At 39.8% G+C, this 25,178-nt stretch overlaps 1 protein-coding gene across 3 annotated transcripts in view; it reads left to right on the top strand.

Annotated features, from left to right (window-relative positions):
* The window catches only part of ctcfl (CCCTC-binding factor like), a 25,438-nt gene extending 260 nt beyond the window's left edge, over positions 1-25,178 (top strand). Inside the window, exons 2-11 of one of the 3 annotated variants that reach the window (XM_062978969.1) lie at positions 3,906-4,449; positions 7,083-7,329; positions 8,622-8,789; positions 9,238-9,371; positions 10,365-10,485; positions 12,561-12,710; positions 17,297-17,457; positions 21,063-21,245; positions 21,763-21,880; positions 24,113-25,178. In XM_062978969.1, coding sequence (XP_062835039.1) covers positions 3,919-4,449; positions 7,083-7,329; positions 8,622-8,789; positions 9,238-9,371; positions 10,365-10,485; positions 12,561-12,710; positions 17,297-17,457; positions 21,063-21,245; positions 21,763-21,880; positions 24,113-24,204 — 1,905 coding nt within the window. In that variant the 5' untranslated portion in view covers positions 3,906-3,918 and the 3' untranslated portion in view covers positions 24,205-25,178. Of the gene's footprint in view, positions 1-3,902; positions 4,450-7,082; positions 7,330-8,621; positions 8,790-9,237; positions 9,372-10,364; positions 10,486-12,560; positions 12,711-17,296; positions 17,458-21,062; positions 21,246-21,762; positions 21,881-24,112 lie in introns of all 3 variants that reach the window. The other 2 variants (XM_062978970.1, XM_016995309.2) reach the window with 2 other exon arrangements.

Genomic DNA, 25,178 nt, shown 5'->3' with positions numbered 1-25,178 from the left:
GAGAAGGCTGAGAGGAAACATGATGTGTAAATATGTGAGGGGAAGTCATAGCGAGGAGGGAGCAAGCTTGTTTGCTGCTACCCTGGAGATTAGGACACAGAATAGTGACTTCAAACTACAGGAAAGGAGATTCCACCTGAACATTAGGAAGAACTTCCTCACTGTGAGAGCTGTTCAACAGTGGAACTCTCTGCCCCGGAGTGTGGTGGAGGCTCCTTCTTTGGAGTCTTTTAAGCAGAGGCTGGATGGCCATCTTCGGGGTGCTTTGAATGCAATTTTCCTGCATCTTGGCAGGGGGGTGGACTGGATGGATCACAAGGTGTGTTCCAACTCTATGATTATGTGATTTTACGATTCTAGAGATGCCACTCTACTCAGAGAAGAGATAGGTTTCTTTTAGATATAGGATATCTACTCATATCAGCCTGTGGATAAATCGACCCATGTTTTGGCATTGATTTTTTTACTTACATTTCTAGACATACTTAAGTATATAGGGCATATCTTAGTCGCTGCCATTATAGATAATTATATCCTTGGTGGTCCTAATGGGCTGAGATGAGGTACATAAATGATTACATAGCTAGCCAGTCAATCAGCCAGTGTGGAAAGTCTTTTAGGCACAGGCTGGATGCCCATCTGTCGGGGGTGCTTTGAATGTGATTTCCTGCTTCTTGGCAGGGGGCTGCACTGGATGGCCCGTGAGGTCTCTTCCAACTCTATGATTCTATCCCGAAACTGCTCATAAGGACGCGGATAGTGGGGCTAAACATTAGGAATAATGGGGGGGGGGGGTAGGTTCGAAATTTGGGCCTCAATCCTATAGACGTATTTCCGTGGCAAGGAAACCCCAGCGTTTTGCACCTTAAAAAGCCAAGGTAAAGGTAAAGGTTTTCCCCTGACGTTAAGTCCAGTCGTGACCGACTCTGGGGGTTGGTGCTCATCTCCATTTCTAAGCCGAAGAGCCGGCATTGTCCGTAGACATCTCCAGGTCATGTGGCCGGCATGACTGCATGGAGCCAAACCCCTGCGTAAATGGCAGTGCGCCTTCAAGTCACTAGTCTGTTAGGAGCTCAGAACTGAATCTGGAGCCAGCAAGTTGGTAGACCTGACTTTGGGAAAAATGTGCACCATCGGGCTCAGTTGTAAAATGTGGATCCTATGCACACTGAGCAGGGCATGAGTTGGAAAGACTTACTTTGGAGAAGGGAAGCACATTTGGATTCAAGTCCAAATGGCTTGAATCCTATGCATGTTTGCTCACATGGAACTCACACAGGAGCGCAGACCAAGTTTTCCATTCTCAAATGGTGCACTTTGGAGCAATTCCTATGCACTGACTTCGAGCAATTGCAGGATATGTTGTCCAAGGCTTTCATGGCCGGAATCACTGGGTTGCTGTGAGTTTTCCGGGCTGTATGGCCATGTTCCAGAAGCATTCTCTCCTGACGTTTTGCCCACATCTATGGCAGGCATCCTCATAGGTCATGAGGCCACACAACCTCTGAGGATGCTTGGCATAGATGTGGGCAAAACGTCAGGAGAGAATGCTTCTGGAACATGGCCATACAACCTGGAAAACTCACAGCAACCCAATTGCAGGACATTTTATAGAGCTGATGAAATCCATGGATTCAGGATTGTTATTATTAACAAGTTTTCAGGGGAGCAGGCTTGCAATGGGTTCAAATTACAGGAGAGGAGATTCCACTTGAACATTAAGAAGAACTTCCTGACCGTGCGAGCTGTTCAACAGTAGAACTCTCTGCCTCGGGGTATAGTGGAAACTCCTTCCTTGGAAGCTTTTAAACAGAGGCTAGATGGCCGTCTGTCAGGGATACTTTGATTGTGCTTTTCCTGCATGGCAGGGGGTTGGACTAGATGGCCCATTCGGTCTCTTCTAACTCTATTATTCTATGATTCTAAGATAGGAATTAATGTGCAACTAAAGCGCATCTGCACTGTAGAACCAACATCACTTTTAACTACCATAGCTCAGTGCTATGGGATTGTGGATATTGTAATGTTATAAGATTGTTAACTTTCTCTGCCTAAGATTGTTGGTGCCTCACAAAACTACAACTCCCAGAACACCAAACTACAGCTCCCTGTGACACAGCTAAAGTAGTATCACACTGCATTAATTCTACATTGTAGATTCACTTATAGATAAGTGTGCACTGGTGTAATTAATAGTATACAGCAGCACTATACATATGCAAGTATTACGTGGTATAGTTTTTATTATTTTATGGTACAGTAGAGTCTCACTTATCCAACATAAACGGGCCGGCAGAACGTTGGATAAGCGAATATGTTGGATAATAAGGAGGGATTAAGGAAAAGCCTATTAAACATCAAATTAGGTTATGATTTTACAAAGTAAGCACCAAAAACATCATGTTTTAGAACAAATTTGACAGAAAAAGTAGTTCAATATGCAGTAATGTTACGTAGTAATTACTGTATTTATGAATTTAGCACCAAAATATCACAATGTATTGAAAACATTGACTACAAAAATGCGTTGGATAATCCAGAACGTTGGATAAGCGAGTGTTGGATAAGTGAGACTCTACTGTAATTCCTCCTCTATTTGAAGTGGTGTTTTTCTCCAAAAAGAGCTCTTTAGGATATTTCAAAATGGGATTGGGAGTCAAATTCAAAATAATCTGAGAATTTGGAATGAAGTATGGGAAGTGAAGTGCAGAAGATATTTATGACTAGGGAGATTTAAGGAAAAATTGAGAAGTTACAATAAAAATCAATATTAAGCATTCAGAAGGCGTTCTCTTTCAAAACCAAGTTAGCAAGGAAATGAAAAAATATAATCTTGGTGGGAAATTCCATAATGCAATGAAGTTAGTCCATTTAAAAGATTTAAATGGACTAAAGTCTTAGAATTTTATTGGAGAAGTGATAAAAGCTGGTACTTTGTTTGTACCTAAAGTCAAAATAATATGGGAATTTGGAATGATGGAGAAGAAATGAAGTGTGAAAGATGAATGACAAAAGGCAGGAATCTATTATCTTAGAATTAGTTCTACGTTCCACACATGATCCAGGGTACATAGTAAATCACCTTGGACAAAAAAACTGCAAAACTACTTATTCGCATCCCTAGTGGTAGTGAGAGCCGGGGGGCAGAGATGTTTGAGTATTGGACTACATCTCTGGGAACGAGGGTTCGATTTGCCATTCAGACATGGCTTGCATTGGATGATATTGGGCAAATCACATTTTCTCAGCCCCAGAGAAAGGGGCTGAGAACAAATCTCATCAAGAAAATCCTGTTAGCCATAGGATGGCCATATGTTGGAAGGCACACAACAGTAGTGATATTAATAATAGTTATGCCAGAAAGCAGCACCACCACATTAAATGCTTAACAGTTTACTCCCTGTTCATGGCAGTTAGTAATAACATAATAATAACAACTCTTTATTTATATTCTGCCCTATCTCCCCAAGGGGACTCAGGGCGAATCACAGTACACCTACACGGTAAACATTCAATGCCATTTGGACAGACAGAACAGAACAGAGCTGTTAACTCACTTTGCCCTGGCTTTGGCTCTTTTATGGTTTTTATCTGCATGGATTCTCTCATCTTCGTGAGATATACTGACATACCCCGCTGTATGGCCAGCTATTAGGAGGTTTTTCATATTTCTGGCAATATTTTTTGTGAAAAATTACTTCATGGATACTGTTTTCCGCACAAAAACACCCTCTTCATAGTGCGGCATTTGCAAAAATATGCCAGAGTGTGAAAAAAGCAGCTTTCAAGTGAATGTCAGTTCTTGTAATCTCTCTCAGGAAGGACAAACATTTATTCTTGCTTGCAAGCATGAAATAATTCCTTGTGACCTGAAGAATGGTAACTCTTGCTCTTCCTTTCAGTAGGTCCAGCCTAAAAATGGAGAGCACAAAAGCCCCGAAACATGGTGAGCAATGCAACCCAATCAACGTTGCTAAAAGTTTTGTGCAAAAAAGCCATGAAATTGACAGTTCATCCCATGAGAGAATGGGGAGTTGTATTTATGGCGAAGCAGAGGCCGGAGTCCTGCATCCCAATTCGTTTAGTCAATTGCTGGAAGCAGATATAGACAGTGAGTCGCACCAGGCTTTGGGAGAAGGAGAGAAACACTTTGTTTTGCTGGAGACGGTGCATTTGAAAATAGAGGAAGATGATTTCCAGGGGGCTGCTCTGGACAATCCGCAAGACGGATTCCAAGACGTGATGCAAAGAGAGCGAAACCTTTTGCAGCCTTTGGAAGTGATGCCACAACACTTATGCCCTGAACAACTCCTAGCAATAAGTTTGCCTGAAGGTGTATATACGATCCATGAGATGGAAGTAATGCATGTCAGTGGCCTGAAGGAGGAGCACGCATTCAATGAAGACGCAAGGTCAGCCACGAAGACCACAAATGTCATTGAGATTAAGGTATTATTAGTAGTATTCTACATTTTCTCAGTTTGATACTCAGTGTGGCTAAAATAAAGTTAAAAATAATAACATACAACATTGTAAAAGTGATTAAATTGTTAAAAATTATATAGCACCACCCTTGTATTTGTGTATGGTCTCTCCAGGCATTTCCTAGGGCCTCCAGTGTGACTCTGTGGTGTTCCTGGGAAGGAAGTCATGAAAATTAATAGCATTCACTGTTAACCATGGTTTTGTGGAAAGTCTAGGAATGTATTCTGCATAGATATGGGGTTCAAACTGTAACAGGTAACACATTAGATAATAATCCAGGACATCATACAGTACAAAGCTTATTTCCCCTAAAAAAAGGTTCTCAAAGGATATTGGAATAAAAAAATATTCAGTTGTGTGTGGAAAGATAAGAGGGAGGATGTCAGTCCAGCCTCCTTGAAGAAGGAGGTTCAAAGTCTGGGAGCAGCCAAGAAGTCTCTCTTTGTTTCTGCCAGATGTGTTGGTATAGTAATGGGTCAGAGAGAAAATCTCAAAACATTGGCAGCTTCAACTGAGAGAATATGGTCCCCAAAACCATACTGTTTATAGATAATAACCAGCACTTTCAGTTGTGCCCCAAAACAGACCAGAAGCCAGTGGAGCTGTTGCAACCATGAAGTTGTGAGCTCCTTGTAGGCAATTCCAGTCAATAATCTGGCTACAGCCCTTTGGACCAGGTGAAATGTCCAAGCACTCTGCAGGCCCACATATTGCACATTGCAGTGAATGAGGGATGTATCACCATGATCAGTTCTTCCCAGTAATGGTAGTCCAAACAGGATGTAAGGCCCCATCAACACTGCCATACAGTTTGAAACTGTATTGTATGGTCAGTGTAGATGAGACCTTGGGTATGTGTCATCTTGGCCAACTCTCCTTAGTGAAGGTAACTTGGCTGTATACCCCATTAGACTGGGGATGTCCTTTAGGGTTAAAACATGAATCTGAAATCCACTGAACTCTGGGATATCCCTTCCTTGGACACCAGCATTTGAGTTACAAATGATGTGTATTATTTTGTTAAGTGTGGTCAGAAAATAAGTATTGCATATACTGGTATTTTCATTTCCTCATAGGTTTGCACCACACCTCAAAAGCTTTTTCACTAAGGGTTCACCTTGAAACTTATTACATTGCTAAATTACATTTCCATCTGTACCTCCATGATCACAGTTGTTTTAATTGGTAAGAATCAGCATTGACCAGGCAAAAAAGCTCTCTGAGTATCTTGAACAGGGCTGGGTATGCACTGGAGACCAAAGGGCTGGTGGCTGCGTTTTGAAGCTGGTATGGACACTATTTTGGGATTTATGTTTAACTGACTTTTAAACTAAAAAATAATGTTTTTTGTGGTGCCTATTCTGCCCTAAATTAGAATTTCCGTCCTCAATCCTGTCGAGGTTTTTTAGGTAAAAAGGTTTTCCCCTGACGTTAAGTCCAATTGTGACCGACTCTGGGGGTTAGTGCTCATCTCCATTTCTAAGCCGAAGAGCCGGCGTTGTCCGTAGACACCTCTAAGGTCATGTGGCTGGCATGACTGCATGGAACGCCGTTACCTTCCCGCCGGAGCGGTACCTATTGATCTACTCACATTGGCATGTTTTCAAACTGCTAGGTTGGCAGGAGCTGGGGCTAACAGCGGGCGCTCATTCCGCTCCTGGGATTTGAACCTGGGACCTTTTGGTCCGCAAGTTCAGCAGCTCAGCGCTTTAACGCACTGTGCCACCAGGGTTTTTTTTAGCTTAAAATAAATCAGCCAATAAACTGTCTGGGTCAAACTAGGTAAATTTAAATCCTTTCTGACCTATTTCTGAGTCTTATATTTACAAAACATTTACTGATTGCAATAAATTTTATGGCATAGTTCTTTTGTGGACTGTTGTGGATTGAAATTGACCTGAGTGCATAAAATTTTATTGCCTAATGATACATTTGCTGACTTTACAGTGCCACAACATCCAAATATAGATTTCTTGTTGCTGTTATGTCATCTCCAGGGTATGGCAACCTTGTCATAGGGTCTCTTAGCAAAATTTGTTCAACTGATACTTGCTTTCATCTAAGGCTGAGAAAGTGTGACTTTCCCAAGGTCAACCAGTAGGTTTCTATGGCTGAAGGGTGATTCAAACACTGGTCTTTCCAAATCCAACAATCCAGTCCATCAACAGCAACCAGTCTGGCAATTGGGTGTTCTTAAAGCAGGCATAGGTAAACATGGGCCGTGCAGATGTTTTGGACTTCAACTCCCACAATTCCTAACAGCCTCAGGCCCCTTCCTCAGGAGTTGAAGTCCAAAACACCTACATGGCCCAAGTTTGCCCATGCCTGTCTTAAAGTCTCACACTTGCTTGATTCCTAATGCATTATTTGTGACATGGGAACGTATGTGTGGATTGCCATCTTAACCAAGATCTAGATAAATGCAAAAAGCAAAGTGTATAAATGATTGTGAAATTAGTGCCCTGTAAAGCATTTTGTGATGTCTGTATATTTTTGAATAGAAATGCAAGTGTGGAGTATAACATCAGTTGTGACTGTCTTAATAGTTAGATGATCTCATTTCAAGTTATGTTTCTCTCTACCTCCCGCCTCCGCAGACTGACATGGCTACAGATAGTGAATGTGAGGGCCAGCAATTTCTTGCAGCTCAAGAAGCCAAAACGAGCCATTCATTTTCTGAAGAGTCAACAAAGATTTTGAACGGCAAAATTAAAAGTGATGCTGTACTGTTTCACAATTCTGGAAAAAGAGGCCAAAGCACTAAGTGTGCATCCCAAAATCCTGCTCTAACAAGTTCAGAAGTTACATCAAAGGTCCATGGGAACACAGTCCGGTGGGGAGAAGGTATGTCTGTAAACACCATGATGCAATTGATCCAATTGTTAGGAAATGGGACTGGAGCCAGAGAATCTTTGAACTGACTTGATAGGGCAGTTCTTAGTTCAGCACTCTTTGAAGGCACACTTCCTCTATCTAGCACTCTCTGCATGCGTTTGACTACAATTTTCAACATCCTCAAGATGATGAAGGGTGGGATCACACCTGGAGGAGACTAAATCTGGAAAATCTGTGGTGGGGAATATTGCTTACTTGTTCTTTTCTTCTATGATTTATTTCCATGTTCTATTTGACTCATGCTTTTGACAATTTTCTAAACATGCTTAAATTTATTTTTATTCTTTGCTGTATAGTCAAGCTTTGGAAAGTTATTTTTTACTGAATTCCCAGAATATCCCAGCTAACCATGACCACTAAATCTTTATTTTAAAGAGGTAAATAGAGTCCAAACTAGATTGATGATTCAACAGTGAGTCTGTTGGTAGCTGGGCCAAGCAATGGCATCCAGTCCTTTCTGTAGTCTGATTCCTAATATCAGAGTTGATTTTTGAAACTGTTTAATTTTGTTCTATATTTTTGAATATAAACTGTTTTATATTTTACTTTTGTCCACACTTTTCATTGTGAATGAAACAGTTTATATGCACTGAACCACCAGAAAGCAAAGGTGTCACTGGCCCCATGTACACTGCCATTATAATGCAGATTGAACTACATTATATGGGAAGTGTAGACTCATATAATCCAGTTCAATGCAGTTAAGATGGATTTTTTTTTTCATGTCAGGAGCAACTTGAGAAACTGCAAGTCGCTTCTGGTGTGAGATAATTTACCGTCTGCAAGGACATTGCCCAGGGAATGCCCAGTTGTTTGATGTTTTGCCATCCTGTGGGAGGCTTCTCTCATGTTTCCGCATGGTGAGGTAGAGCTGACAGATGGGAGCTCACCCCGCTTTCCAGATTCGAACCACCAACCTTTCAGTCAGCAGTCCTGCCATCACAAGGATTTAACCCATTGCACCACCAGGGGCTAGCTGGATTATATGACTCTACTCTGACAATATAATGCAGTTCAGTCTACATTATAATGGCAGTGTAGAGGGGGCCACTGCTTCAGCCAGCCATGTGCACTATTTTGGAATATTTGTGATTTTGGAATTCCTGATAAAGAGATTCTCAACATGTATTGACTCACTGGTATTTTCTTATTTAAAAAGTGAATGTATTTTATGGCTTATTTGACATAAAGAGAGTAGAAACTGGGGAGTATTTGACATTTTAAAAATTGTGTTCTTCTAGGACACTTGCCACAACATTGCCGTTTTTGCACATACACTTCTTCCAGCGTGACAGGCCTGAATCGTCACATGAAAAGACACTCAGATAAGAATCCCCACATGTGCCATCTCTGCCTTAAGGTCTGCCGCACAGTTGCCCTTTTGCGCAACCACATGAACACACATACAGGTATGAGTGGGGTGCGTTTGTTTTATTGGTCATCTTCATCACTTACATTACAACTTGTTGCAACTGTCTTTATAGCAAATCTTATAAATATGGATACTGTAATACCTAATCTCTTGATTTTTTGATTGCAGAAAATGTGAGTGGGCTAGTTTTAGGAATGGGTTCACATGTGCAGTGTTCTAGAAATTTTGGTGGGTCATGTTAACCAAGCCAAACACTGTGACCTGTGTGACCACATTTGGCTGGGTTCTTTCTGTCCTTAACAGAATACATCCCTAACAGATGCACAATTGCGGCACAATCTTGGCTCATTGCATTCACACTAAAATTGGCCTGCCACATTTGTGGGTTTAACTTTTTGGAATTTGATTATTCATAGATTTTATTAATATGTTTTCTGAGACAATTGATCTCTAAGAGAGAATATCTCTGTGTGTTTTTCTTGCAGGGACCAAGCCATATAAGTGCAGTGAATGTGATATGGCCTTTGTGACTGGTGGTGAACTTTCACGGCACCGGCGCTATAAGCACACCCATGAGAAACCTTTTAAATGCACATTCTGTAACTATTCTAGTGTGGAGGTAAGTATGGCATTCACAACAAAATTAGTTTTCATATTATACATGTGTAGTCTCTCTCCAGAGAGTGAAATTGAGGATTTTTGAAAAAGTACTCTTTTATTTGGAACATCCTTTATTTGAAACATTTAGTCGTTCCTGGTTAGCTGAAGCCTTCAGAATGGTTTATCCTTACTGGGAAGGAGAGGGGAATTGAAATCTCAAACCCAAGTGAAACATTTCTTAAGACACACGGGTAAAATAACATACAAGAGTAATATAAAACTGAGCATTCTAAAATATAGGGACATAGAAGAGGTTTCAACCTAGTGCAGGAAGGAAAACCAAGATGGCACTAAGCAAGCCTCTCTGTTCTAATTTTGTAATCAACAATAATATAGAAACCTGAGGAAATAATAAAGAATGGACTAAGTGAATGTTTTGTTATCTTTGGTTCTCAGCTCATTCTTTTTAAAAATATTTTAATTAAAGAATAAAATATTTTAAAGACAAAGATCCACTCAGAGGAAGAGTTCTTTCTCCCATCCTAGACATCCCACAGATATATAAACCCCACTTGCCTAGTTTCCAACAAACCTCACAACCTCTGAGGATGCCTGCCATAGATGTGGGTGAAATGTCAGGAGAGAATGCTTCTGGAACATGGCCATACATTCCAGAAAACTCACAGCAACTCAACATTTTTTCTTCCACTTTTTAGCCAACAAGTTTTTTTTACTTCTGTTTGTTTGAATCTTAAGAAATGAATATCCCAACATTTTATGTCTCCAAACTTGTACATAACAGTCTTTCTCTCAGATATATATTGTTGACAAAATGGTTTCCATTCTTCAAAGAACGTGTGCAGCAGTGACTTGTCCTTTAACAACATGGTTAACTTTCCAGCTCATTTTGCTGTATGTCCAAAACCAGTCCAGAAGTGTAAGTATTTTGCATATGTTCATACTCTGTTGAATCCTGTCCATAATTTACATTTTCACCCATTTATGATTATAGGCCAGCAAACTGAAGCGCCATATTCGCTCACATACAGGAGAACGCCCTTACAACTGTACTCTGTGTAGCTACGCAAGCAGAGACACTTACAAGCTGAAAAGGCATATGCTAATCCATTCCGGTAACTATTTAAACCGTGATGACATTAAGTATTTTGTTTGCTCAGTGATGCAGTGCTTGTTCACGTCAGACTTTGTTGCACCATTGAAAGGAGAGAGCAAGGAAAAAACATTTAGTAGCAGTTGGCACTGAACTTTGACCATTCCCTGTAATAGCAGATGTAGGTGATGAATTCCAACAAAAGTTAAAACAAGGCCCCTGAGAAAAAATGGGGGAGCATATCCCTACTCTCATGAGAATCCTAAGGTTTTAAAGAAATGTTTTCTTCTTGTTTATCATAAAGTCAATGTTGATTTATGGTGACCCTGTAAAAGATAGACTTCCAAGAGCCATGGTCGTCACCTTCTCTGCTCAGGTCTTGCAAACTCAACGATGCATTCAATCCACTTATAGTACAATGTTCCTGTTTTTCCTACTGCTTTCCGTTTTACTGAATATTACATCCTCTATACAAAATTCTTGGGACCAGAAGTGTTTTCAATTTCAGACCCCCCCCCCCCCCCCCATTTTGGAGTATTTGCATATACATCATGAGATATTTTAGAGGTAGCACCAAGTGTAAACAAAATCAGTTTATGTTTTATATACATCTTATACACACATAGCCTGAAGGACATTGCAGACATAATATTTTAAATAATTTTGTGCATGAAACAGTTTGTGTACAGAGGTGTCACTATTTTGCAGAGGTGTCACTATTTTGACCATCCATGTGGACAATTTTGGATTTTGAAGCATAAAATCTAAAAAGCTTCCAGTTAAACAGAGGCAATGATGACACAAGCTGAGTATGTCTTATCTGGAAATCTAAATACTCAGCTTGTATCATCATTGCTTCTATTCAGCTGGAACAGTGGTCCCCAAACTGAGGCCCATGGGCCGGACGCGGCCCTCCAAGGTCATTTATCTGGCCCTCAGCCTCAGTTTTAGACTTAGGCTTGCCATAAGTCTGAAATGACTTGAAGTCACACAACAACAACAACAACAATCCTAATTAACTTGACTATCTCATCAGCAAGAAGCAGGCCCACACTTCCCATTGAAATCCTGGTAGGTTTATGTTGGTTAAAATTCTTCTTATTTTTAAATATTGTATTGTTCTTTCATTGTTTTGTTTTTTTGCACTACAAATAAGACATGTGCAGTGTGCATGGGAATTTGTTCATATTTTTTTTCAAACTATAGTCCGCCCCCCAACACTCTGAGGGACTGTGGACTGGCCCTCTGCTTTAAAAGTTAGAAGACCCCTGAACTGGAAGCTTTTTAGGAGCTTCAGCATTGGGAGGATAATGAAGGAGGGCTGGGGAAACATATATGTTCAGTAAACAGTAAAATAGGCAGAGCATGGAATGACCACCAAAATTGGTATCATAAGAAAAGTGGAAACTGATGAGAGAATTTCAGCGAAAGATGGTTCTTTTTTATATGTAAGGGAAGGTACAGTATTCACATTGACCTGTGAATACGTTGACCCAGGTTTTTTGGGTTGATCCTGTTATTAAAATGGCTAGACCTAAACATGAGTATATGGAGTAGGTTTCCACCCTATTTTAATATCCTACTTTCCATCTGCTAAGAGCACCCCTGAATAAAAAGAAATCTTTGTTTGATGATAGAAGAGAAAAATAGCTCACGTAGTTTCCCTTAGAAAGGAATTTCATGTGCTGGGATCAACTACCGAAAAGACTTACAGTACGTACCTTCAGAAGCCAAGTGTGTTTCGGAAGGTTGCAGGGCTGAGCAAAAGGCCTTTCCCATTGATTTCAAAACCTTGGCATGCTCATATAGGAGAATGTTGTTCTTCAGCTGGCCTGGAACCAAGTTGTATGACAAAAGAGGATGAAAAGATTTCAACATGTTCAGTCTGAGCCTGAGCTGTAGACAAAACAATAAGAAAATCTCAACGGATTCATATTTCTTGGGACACAATAGATGAGAAATTATGTAAGTGATATTTACCAAAGAAAACAGGCTGAAACGAAAGTGTGTTTTGTGCATATTTAAGTGTGGCACCATTTTCAGTAGTGACTTTAGACTTCTAATGTACATCTTAATCTCTCTCTTCTTTCTTTTTAGGTGAAAAACCCTTTGAGTGCCTGATCTGTAAGGCCAGGTTCACGCAGGCTGGAACTCTGAAGTTCCACAAATTGCACAAACATGGAACTAATGTGCCGAAATATCAGTGTCCACACTGTAACACAGCTGTTGCCAGGAAGGGAGATTTAAGTAAGTTCCATTTTTGCCTTTTTTGACCTCATCACAAAGGCCAGGTTTGTCATAAGTCTGAAATAACTTGAAGGTACACAGCAATAACAACAGCTGGGAAGTTACCACTAATTTGGTCATGTCTTCTTTCTCCTTGCAGTCACCAGTGGCTAAGTGCATTGTAGCCAGATCCAATATTCAGTATTGTGATCTCATTTAATCATGGTACGTATGTGCTGGTGTGCATTGATAAATACCTAGGGGAGGAGAGAACTAAAAACAACAACAATAATAATTTTATTGCTTATTTGCCCATCCTCTTAGCTCAGAGCAGGGCACAACATAGTTAAAACACTTCATCAAAATATTATGTAAAATTCATATATTAAAATGTATTTCTACAAAATACATATATAAAAATACACAGAACAAATATTAAAATACACAAACACAGGACATGAGTTTAAAATTCATAATTAAAAATTGATTGGGTAGGCATGCCAGAAGAGATAGGTCTTCAGTTGTCTCGTAAATTCCAACAGCTGAACTTTGTACAAAAGGTGACTGACACAACCTGGGGATCTGACACAGTGAAGACTTCTGCTACTTTGCTGCTGAATACTCATGCCCAGTGTGGAATACATCTCACCACATTAAAACAGTGGACGTGGCTCTTAATGAGACATGCCTCATTATCCCAGGATGTCTATGTCCTACACCACTGGAGAAATTATACTGTTTAGCCAGCATTGCACCACCTGACATCCGCTGGGAAGTAGCAGCCAACAGTGATAGGACTAAGGCATTGACATCTCCGGCCCACCCCCCTGTTCGGATATCAGCCAGCACGGCAACGCCTTAAATCAAGAAATAGCATTCTAAGATCTACAGAGATACTCACAGGAACACCTCAGCAAGCGAGAGTCCAAAAGTGGTAGGCTAAAATCCAGAACCTTAATCAGTGGCTGATGCCGGATGAGAGACTTCCTCCTGGGCACATAGAAGACTGGGTAACTTGGAAGTCTGAACAGACTGCGCTCTGGCACCACGAGATGCAGAGCCAACCTTAAGAAATGGCGCTATGAAGTGGAGTCCGCAACATGCGACTTTGGAGAAGAGCAAACCACAGACCACCTACTGCAATGCAGTCTGAGCCTTGCTACATGCACAATGGAGGACCTTCTAACAGCAACACCAGAGGCACTCCAAGTGGCCAGCTACTGGGCAAAAGACATTTAGCATTAATAAGCTTTTTTCATTTTTCTTTAAAAAAAATCTCTATGTTTGGAAATCCATTGCAACTTGTACCCACGGTTTACTTCTGACACGAGAAATAAATAAGCTGAACTTATAAAGCTAATGTATTTACCGTAATGTATACTTTTTAATATTGTGTCTTCCTCTTAATATGGGACCCAGGGTGAATCACAGCACAGATTAAAAACAAAATTGAGTTTTAAAAAGTCACTCTTCATTCTGCCAGTGAAGTGGTTTCTAGCCTGCAAAGGAGAATTAGGAGAAAGGGTGGTATGAAGAGAGAAGATTTTATTGCATTTCTTTTATTGCCTTTGTGTCAAGTCCTTTTAAGACCAACAGCACCTGTGGCCTCCAGACCATCTTAAACAGCACGTAGTCAAACATCTGAAGCAAGATGCAGACCTGTGACTTGACATTGTCCCCTTTTCTCCTACATGATCTTTTACCAGCTTTGGAAGCTAATATGATTGTAAATGGCTTCTTTTGTAACTATGGTGTGTGTTTTGGATTTCATTGTATTAAAAAAGCAACATAATTAAAATTAAAATAGTAAAGAATAATTAAAAACTGCACCAATCTAAAATAGTTTAAAGGCTTTTGAAGGATAACAGTGGAATTAACTCCAAATAGGAGATGAATTTTCAGTAACTATTTAATAGCACAAGGCTTTCTGATTAAAAACACAGTAAGTTACCCATAACTGCAGAATTTGTAGTTTCACTTACATGGATCCAGGGAGGAATAGTCTTTAGGAATTTGCTAAGTCTTCCAGGTGATTCTATGGTATATTTCCCTTGGAAGTTATCATACAATACATGTGTCAAACTCAAGGCCTAGCATGTCATTGTATGTGGCCCTCCAGATGCTGAACTACAACTCCTGTATTCCTATTAGACATCATAATTACAGCTGATGGGAGTTGTGATACCATAACATCAGGAAGGCTGCAATGGTCCTTCAATTTAGATACAAGGCTTGTGGATATAATGCCTGGCTTTAAAATGTCCTTTAATCTTTCCCCAGTCTCAGAGCCACAAGTGCAGTTGGGTTGCAGTTTCCATTATCCCGAGTCTGCATGGCAGATAATAAAAAGTGACTGGAGTTGTCATTCAGTAACGTCTGGGGATCCAAATTAAGTCAAAACTAAAAAATACCAACCACTATGTTAAAAAAACCCCTATATCTGGCCCTCTGTATCCACAGATTCTCCATCCATGAATTCAGCAGCCCTTTGAAGGCAACCATAAAGCTAATGTGACCCTCAATGAAAATAAATGACACCCCTACTACAGAGTTTCATTGGAGAACCTAGTACATTCATAGAGAGAATACTACTCTTGTTCATCCAGTGCAGCTCCTTGCAATGCTAAACATTTGAGAGGGAAATTTTATTTGAGAGGGCAGGACTCTCATTTGGAGGGGCAGTATTCTCATCTGAAACTCTCACACACACATCCATAACTGCACACCTTTTGCAAGTTCTACTTGGAGATACCTGTCAGCTTACCTTCTAAAATTGGTTGAGAGTGGACATGTTCTTCATAATATGATGAATTGCAAACAATCTACTAAGTTTGGGCTGTGTTGAATCTTCAATTGATTGCATGCAAACATATCTAGTAACTTTGCAAGCCCAGTGTATCTGGCCGCTTCTTCTGCAGGGCTGTTTGGCTTCACTTGCAGTAAGTCTTGGTAAGAACATACAGATTTCCAAATTTATTTATTTTCATAATAATAAAGTGAAGTAGCACCATCTTGTGGTTGTTCTGAATTAAATGAAGTTAGTGAAAGTATCTTCTTGGTTGAGACTGAGGAATCTGTCAATCTCCATTCCCTGCTTTCAAATTTATTTATTTATTTATTTATAGTAGTTGTATCCCGCTTTCACTCTCTCAAGGAGAATCAAAGTGGCTCACTATTAAACTTGCATAATGTATACATTCAAACCATGTTAGTCAGGTAAATTCTAGAGAGAAGGTCCAACCACCAATTGAAAGTAGGGAGCCAGACAAGGAGGAAACGAAGAAGGAGCCTTTGGGACTGTAGCAAATGAGTGACGATCTCCTGATATAGTAGGACCAGTTACAGTTTCATGTATAAAGCTAAAATCTTTATTGTGTACATCCGAATATGTAAAGTATATAATAAAACATTCTCGATATAAGTATATTATTCAAGGAGTTGAGCATTATTGCTGAATGAGACCTCCAAGTCACTCTGTCATCACCAGCCCTGCTCAGGTCTTGAAAGCTCAGCATGGCTTCTTTGAATAGATCTTTCCAATAATAATAATAATAATAGTAATAATAATAATAACAACAACAACAATACAGTAATAATAATAATAACAATAATGTGTTCTATTGCACCATTGTGTGCTATTTTGTAACCCGACCCAAGTCCCTATGGGACATTGTGGCGGTGTATAAAGAAAGTTGTTATTATTATTATTATTATTATTATTATTATTATTATTATTATTATTATTATTATTGATACGAAATCCAGCATATATATCTTGTTTGCTGTGTCATATTCTGTCTTTGTGCCAATAATAATAATAATAATAATAATAATAATAATAATAATACTTTTTATACCCTGCCACCATCTTCCATAGGGACTCGGGTCAGATTACAAAATAGCACACAATGGTGCTATACAACACATAAAATGCAATGCATCAACATATAAAATCAGTGACACATTTACATAAAACCAGACATATAAAATTAACAAACACAAACCCTATTAAATAGAGTCAATAAAATATGGCTGTAGCCTTTGATTAAAAGATCCATACAATCAATTTTGCATCCCAGCTGTATATGGTTGTGATATGGTTTAAAATACAGTGCCATGGAATATCTTGACTTGAGTATTCAATTATTTCTCAGTACACTTAGGGATCTTGTCTAGTTCCTTCATAGCTGCCCTTCCAAGTCCTGGTTTTCTTTTGCTTTCTTAGATGCAATCTCCATTCCCATTAATGACTGAGCCAAGATCACGAAGAATCCTTAATTATTTCAGCATCTCCATCACCTACTTTAAAGCTGAGCATATAATTAATTAAAATTATGTGCAGTGTGTGAAAAAGCCTATTGTGACCATTATGAACTTGGTGTCCATGTAAATCGGCCCTAGTTCTGAATCCAGTATTGAACTGGAAATCAAGTGCTCCTTTCTGAAGTGTACCTTTTTTTACCACCTTGAAATAGTACCTCAGCCCAGGACTCTGCAGGTGTAATCTATGGGTGGGGATGGGGAATTCTGCAGACAGACTAAAAAAAGGTTGTTCAGTATTTTTTTTTTTGTAAAGGAAATTTTACATTATGGTATGCCTTTTTCAGGAATCCACTTGCAAAATCTTCATTCTTACATTAAAGTGCCACTGAAGTGCAATTTCTGTGAAGATGCCTTCCATGAGCGGCATGCTTTCAAGCAGCACAAGAAGACACACATAAATGAAAAGAAATTCAAATGTGATCAGTGCAATTATGCATGCAAGCAGGTATTTAAAATGGCCAGGGTCTTGGTTGTTGATTTGATGAGATTAGTAGGGGGCAGGCATTTTCTTTGATCAACATATGCTTGTTGCAGATCAACCCCTGTAGAACATCGAGGTTTGCTGGTCCAAATGCCAGACAAGACTTGCGGTGTGTTATTTTGTTGTTACAGCAGAGATTTTTGCTTTCATTGTCAATGAATGAGAAATGTCACATTGGAAACCAATTGAATATAAGGCCCTAGACACCCCAGAAACACCAGACCTTGTCTGACCTTGTAAGCAAAGCAGGGTTGGCCGTAGTTTTTATTTGGATGGGTGACCGCCAACAAATACCAGGTGCTGTAAAGGTTGTTTCAAAGGAATTGGCAAAAACATCTTAATGAGATTGTCTTTCTGTTGGTGTTAGAGATATTTTCCACATTTTCGAGACTGATTTTGGTGCATTTTTTTAAATGTTGCAATATTCTGTAAATTCAAAATGATGGTAGCTGTTGTCTTCTTGTTTCATGGTCTATTAAAAAGTAGTTGGATGGGCTTCCTCTTCTTGATCAATCAGCTTATCCTTTGTGCTTCCTTTTTGTGTGTATGTATGTATGTCTGTGTACACAAAACATGCATAACTAAGGATAATGTTAGTTCTGAAAAAAGACCTTTTGCACAAAAAGCAATAAACATGGGCTGAAAATAGTCCCTTTTTCATCTTGGATTTTACAATTCTCTCAGTAGTCTGAGAATACTCGACAGGAAGTTATTCTTTACCACTATGTCCAAAGTCATGTTTGAACTTTGAGAATGAAAACAGTTCATTTTTTGTTTTGTTGCCATGTGATAAAATGATTGACTAATTTGTGTTCTCTAAATGAGATTACCGAAAAGGGAGCGCAATTTTGCCGCCTTTACAATACAAAATTAAAGCAGTTTTCCAACATTTGAGAAAAAACAAGTCCATCCTATATTATTTCCCCAGGCATCTAATTTATCTGTTAGTGCAAAATAAAAAAGAATCTCGGGATACCTTAAAGGCTAACTTAAAGCATAGGCTTTTGTAAACTGAATTTTCATGGATTGTAATTATTGCAAGCCTTTGCCTTAATATGTGTGTTTATCTTTTAAAGTGCCACGGTGGGCTACACACTTGATGTACATCCTAAACATTTTCTGCCTCAAGGGTTAAGAGAATCACTGGCCAAATGGCTCTTCTAACTCATCTGCAGTTTTATGAGCCAGAGTTCTCCCCTTATATAGCTTAGCTGTTCACTTTTATAGATGTTGATTCTTTTTTTAAGTGCAGGATCTAAGGAACAGGTATATTGGAAAGTGCCTTTGGGAATATGTAGCATACTTTCCCATCCTGATTGCACAATTAGAGTGCCAGGTCTAGGGTGAGCGGAAATGTTTTTTAGGATATTAAGATGGAATCTAGCAGAAGCTGCAGCGGAAGTTGAAGGAACTATGTCAATAAGGTGGTGTCCGGGATACCTTCGATGAGGCTATCCAACATGCTAAATCTGCATAAAATGGGCAATAGCACCTTGGAGAGCTCCTTTTAAAAATGGTTGACAATCAGTATCACATAAGCCTTTCCCATGGCTTATTGTTGGGGAGCCACTGTTTGCACATTGGACAGTGACACTGAAAGCAGTTGTGTGTATACAGCACCATTCCATAAAAATCCTGTCTTCAAAGCCTGCTGGAATAAACAGGCCTTTGCTTGCCAAAGGAAAGACAGCAAAAAGAGGACTAAGATAGGAGTTTTAGACTCTAGGGCAGGCATGGGCAAACTTCGACCCTCCAGGTGTTTTGGACTACCACACACAATTTCTAACAGCTGGTAGGTGTGATGCCCCATGGGCCTCTGAGTCCTGACCCCAGCGCCATTATGGATCATGGTTATGAAGACATGGGATTTCTGCCGTCTCAGCAAGAGTCTGTGCCTTTCCAGATGCCTTTTGTTGACAATTCTTGCCAAGAACTCATTAAAACGGACCTTGAACAAGCTATTCCCAGCGCTTCTCCCCCTTTCGCGAGAAGGGAGTTTTTTGAGACTAGTCGCTCAGAGAAAGCGCAAACAAGGAAAAGCGCCAGATTAGCATCCAGACAGAGTGCTAATTAGCTCGTTTCTCCTGAGAGTTTTCAGGGAGGAATGCATCTGGATGAAGATGTGTTTCAGTTCTTTTCCCTTGGGAAAAGAAGCACTGGACACCTGTTTGTAGAAAGATTTGAAGTTCTTTAAAAGTTTCCCGCACGGGCTAGCCCGCACGGAGTCAACAAGTCAGCTCAAGGAATAACTTCGGTTCCAGCCAAGTGTGGACTGCGTTTTGAGTCCGCTAACTCCAGTTTCACCTTGCCTTGTCGTGTTCTTGACCCATCTCATCGTGTTTCCAGCCTTGTATCTTGTGCCAAGTATCCAGTCTTGTCTTCAGTTTCCTGCCTTGGACTTACTCTGAACTCTAGTAAAGTCTTGGACGTTTCCCCACTCAAACTGCTTGGAAGTTGAGTGTGTTTCGGTTTTGGATTATAACTTTGAACTCTAATATTATATACTGGACAATATATTTCTGGACTATATTTGACCTTCCCTGAAAGGTCTATTGATGAACTTTATTTTCTATCTGTTTTTATCCTATTTACTCATTTCTTTAATAAAGATATTAGACTGTTATTGGCCTCTGTGTGTTGGTTCTAGTGCTCTGCGGCCAGGGCGTGACAGTAGGTTGCCCATGTCTGATCGAGGGGCAGCAATCAAGAAGGCCCCTTGTGAGGCTGGTGTGACTGGAAGGAGGAGGAATGTGTGGCACTTGAGAGATGGGTGGACTACCATTTCAATCATTTCTTACTATTGGGTAGGCTGCTCAGACTGAAGGGAGCTGCAGTACATCTGTCTCTTGAGGGCCACTTATTTCTCAATCTCATTATAAGGGGACCTTAGACAACAGCACCCCAAAAAATATATTTGTTAAAAGTAAACACTGCCATGAAATTCCTCCCACCCATCCCAGTTGGATTTTCATTTTTATTGGTTACTTTTTTAATTGGATTTATTTTATGGATCCTTTAATGATGCAATGCACTTTTGTATGGGGAATGCATTCCTGAACTTGTCATGGAAAATAGTGAATCCTATTGAAATGGACAATTTCCACAGGAAGTTACTACACAGTTGCTCTACAGATGACCTTGGATGACCTCGAAAATTCCTACAGAGGTATCCTTGTTAGGCATTTGCCAGCATGTCTCTGTGGTAACATCTAGGAGAAGCATGCTGGGACAACATAGAAAATTCCTAGGGAGGACATATTTTGTTGGATACAAGTAGATGAAACTACTGGTAAATGTAGATTGCACTGCATTTTAAATTTTTGTTTGTGGTATATTTTTAAGCTTGCAAGACATCTTGAGTCCCAAACTGGTAATAATAATAGATGGAGGTGGCAGCTTGGTGTCGGAGGCAATATGAGCCTCAAAAACAAACTTTGGGGCCACATGTATCTCATTGGCCTTATCTTCCTTACTACTTTCTTAAGTGATGGGTTCTCCACATTTCTGGACCTTTATCAAATTGTTTGGCTTCATTTTGGTCAACTCTGGTTTCATCTCCCAACTCACAGGGACGCCACATGGTGATGCACAAGCGGACCCACACAGGAGAGAAACCCTTTGTTTGCATCTCCTGCAGCAAATGCTTCCGACAGAAACAACTTCTGACCATCCATGCCAAGAAATACCATGATTCCAGCTTTCAACCCAAAGTCTTTGAATGTCCTCAGTGTGGCAAGGAATATTCACGCTGGGTAAGCTGACTTGCTTTGAATGCTGGATCTACACTGACCATATAATGCAGTTCAAATTATATTACATGACAGTGTAGATCCAGCCTTAGAGAGCCTTCCATATTTCTACAATCAAACCTATCCATGATTCTGTGAGTTGTGGTCCATAAAAATAACAGTCAAGTTCTAAGTAGTACTAATACATAGGTTTTAGCAACACCCATAACACAGATTTGGGCTGAGATCCTGCACTGGATGTATGATATGTAATGGCCCTGCCCGTATTTTATTGTATAGGCTAAATGTGTACAGTTTTTGTACATTTCTGCGTCCTTTTAATTTAATAAGTAACAAGTAAGATTGATTATGTGTTACTACTCTGAACCTAACAACCAGTTCATTCACTTGATTAGTATAATGGTCACCTTGAGACCTGAATGCTAGACCCTTTCCTCTTTACAAAAAGTCTCTAGAAGCTTTTAAACACGCATACCAGATTACTAAGTCCTGTTTTGTTTTTAACCTTTGTTCTGAACAGAATAATATGCGTAAGCATGCTGCAAACTGTAAAGGCAAAAGTGTTGTTCAGCCCAGCAAAGGAAGCAAGAAAAGAAAGAAAGAAGAAAAGAGATCAAGCCATGACAACAAGCAAGAAGGTAATCATTGCAGTGGTTTTAAGGGGCACTTGCAGCTTGTTCATAGCTGTTATTCCAAAGATAATTAAAACAAGTGTTATGAATATCTAATACTTAATCAGCCCTGAGTAATAACTAATAACTCCTGATTATTGGTTATTTGTTTGGGTTTTCAGCAAACAGAACTCGAGCAGTCAGTGTAATCATAGCATTAGGAGGTTCACACCCAATGTTTGGAAATAATTAATAAATAACACATTACTTGTGATAATTTGACTTTCTATGATTTCATACGTGTGGGTAATCCTGCCACCACAGGCAATTTATGGTCTAAGCTGAGGGCAGGGCTACCTCCTACCACCATTCCAAAGTGAACCTTCTTTTCATTTGAGCTGCCTCCCAATACTCCACCAGTGTGTTCACAGTTGTGAACACACTTGTGAAAGTGATCTAGGGGTCTTAGGACCTCATCACTCTAGAGCTTGGATCCACTTTAAATCCACTTTAGGGAGAGGCCTTTAAACAGCACAGCTAGACAGGTCCTGGGCCTCACCAAACTACAAACACCAGGCAAAAACCAGATTTAAAAGGGATCAATGCTCTGGCTTGATGAGGCGCTCAGTAGACCATAAGCTGAACATGAGTCAACAGTGTGATATGGCAACTGAAAAGCCGATGAGATTCTGGACTACATCAATAAAAGTATAGTGTCTATATTGAGGGAAGCCATAGTACCTCTCTATGCCGCTTTGGGCAGACCTCATCTGGAATACTGTGTCCAGTTGTGGGCACCACAATTCAACAAAGTGACAAGATGGAAGGGAAATGATTAAAAGGTTTGGAAGCCAAGCCTGATGAGGAATGGGTGAGAGAGCTGGATATTTTTAGTTTGGAGAAAAGAAGGCTAGGAGGGGATATGATAGCCATGTTTAAATATTTGAAAGGATGTCACATTGAGGAGGGGACATGCTCCTTTTCTGCTAATTTAGAGACTAGGACACAGAGCAATGGATTCAAATTGCAGGAAAAAATAATCCACCTAAACATTAGGAAGAACTTTCTGATGGTAAGTTCAGCAGTAGAATATGCTGCCTCGAAGCGTGGTGGAGTCTTTCTCTGGAGGTTTTTAAGTAGAGGCTGGATGACCATATTCCGAGTGTGCTTTTATTGTGTGTTCCTTCATGGCAGGGTTGGATTGGATGGCCCTTAGGGTCTCTTCCAACTCTGATTGTAGGATTTTAGTTACTTGGGCCAGTTCATTACTTGGTGGCCAACATTCAGGGATGATCCTCTTATGTACTTAGCAAAGCTCGTTCTTGGCTGATAGTCTGGTACTGGATGTGTAACCAAAATCTTTCAAGTTTGAATAAACTTGCCTGTTTGTGAGGGCGGTACAGTGTTTGGCATTGCTGGGTGGTACAGACTTCTTCCTATCTCACTGGTGGTTGTGAGAGTCCCTGTGAAGACTCCAGTCACGCTTGATGTGGAGTCCAGCACACAAGATCAGGTCTGAGTTCCTGGTCAGTGTAGATCAGGCATGGGCAAACTTTGGCCCTCTATGTGTTCTGGACTTCAACTCCCACAATTCCTAACACCTGGAGGGTTGAAGTTCGCCCATGCCTGATGTAGGTGGGGCCAAAGGCAGCCTATTCCAGTTTTGCATAATTCTTATTGTCAGAACGTTTTTCCTAATATTTAGGTGGATCTGATTTCCTGTAGTTCAAGTCCATTGCTCCATGCCCTAGTCTCTGGAGTAGCTGAAAACAAGTTTGCTCCACCTAACATGACATCCTTTCAAATATTTAAACAGTGTTATCATGTCACCTCTTAACCTTCCCTTTGGCAGGCTAAACATATCCAGATCCCTAAGCTGCTCTTCAGGGGGCATAGCTTCCAGAGCAATACTTCCCACAGTACTCTAAATGTGCTTGTTCCAAGCTAGATGGCAAATCACTTGCAAAAAATGTAGCCACATTGTGATTTCTTAACCTCGTTGAGTACCTGAGGGAAGTGTACACTGAGCTCAAAAAGGCATTAATCCTGGAGGTGAGAGAGGACTGGATTTAGTTGTCCTCTCCTGCTGAAAAGCACAACTGCATGTTATTCAAGAGAATTGTTTTGTGTGCTGCTCCGTGTGTTATCTGTGTTTATGGGTAAAAGAGGGTCAACTTATTTATGAGTCCCTGTATCAGGAGAAAGGTGGAATCAAAATAAAATAAATATTAATACTCCACAATTTTCTCTCTCCTCAAGCAGCAACTTGTGTGAATTCTCAGTTCAGTGCTTCGTATGCCATTCCTGCTGGAGTTTGGGGAAAAGAAGATGGGAAGGAGGGAATTAATTGAGAGATGATCTTCAACCTGCTGGATAAATAGGATGGATGACACTAGTTCCTTCTATGTCCAAAGAGGCAGCCTCAACTGTATTGTTTATTATATGTTCCTATATAATTTTCTTTGCAGGTTCAAGGTTGCTAAAGGGGCATTAATTTTGGCATTTTTCCTGCAAAAGCAGGGCAGTTCATTGTTTCTTGCAAATACCTTCCATGGATGTTAAACAGTTGGAATAGTTAGAAATAACTTTGCTTCTCTTGCCAAGGGCAAGTCAGTCCTGAATAAACTGTTGGATTCCAGATCGATTCCATTGTCTTCAGCCGAGCTAAACTTGAGCTAAAGAGAGCTGAAGAAAATGTGTGATTTGAATTTATTCATCAATGGCATTGATCCAGACTTATTTAGTAAGTGTGCCTAGAGATAGATTTCTTTTCCGCCCCCCAAAGAATGGCTCAGAGAGACTTTGTAATCTGGGTAACGTGTACTTCAATTTGTTTCTAAATCAAACAGATTTAAAAGCTTTGGAGGACCTAAAGTACATTTGAACTTAACTCTGTCATGAATGTGTTTCTTTAATGTTAGTCATTGTCTGTATGTAGAGCCTTTGGTCTAACAATCATAAGTAAAACAACAGATATGTATGGACTCAAATACAGCACAGATTAAATTGTGGACTGATGGGCATAATATTTTCTCCTCCTTCTAAAATTACAATAATTACTGCATTTCAAACTCATAAAAATCGTCATCAGAGTTTATAGCATTTAGTTAGTCTGATTTCATTTAAGAAGGTGTGATTTAATTTCTATTTAACATTTTAAATACACGAAGACAAAATGTCTATTTTTATACTGAGAATTTGATTTGCTCATGTTTTGTAAGACGGTTACAGTAGTTTTCAAAGGGATTCCAGAATATTAGTGTTTGTTTACAAGTAGGAAGAAGAACAGTTATTCTTTTTCTTTAATAAAAGGTTTTGTGAATAA

This window comes from Anolis carolinensis, chromosome 4 (genome assembly GCF_035594765.1).
Source record: "Anolis carolinensis isolate JA03-04 chromosome 4, rAnoCar3.1.pri, whole genome shotgun sequence".
NCBI classification, from domain to species: domain Eukaryota; kingdom Metazoa; phylum Chordata; class Lepidosauria; order Squamata; family Dactyloidae; genus Anolis; species Anolis carolinensis.
This window is presented reverse-complemented; position numbering and strand designations above follow the sequence as displayed.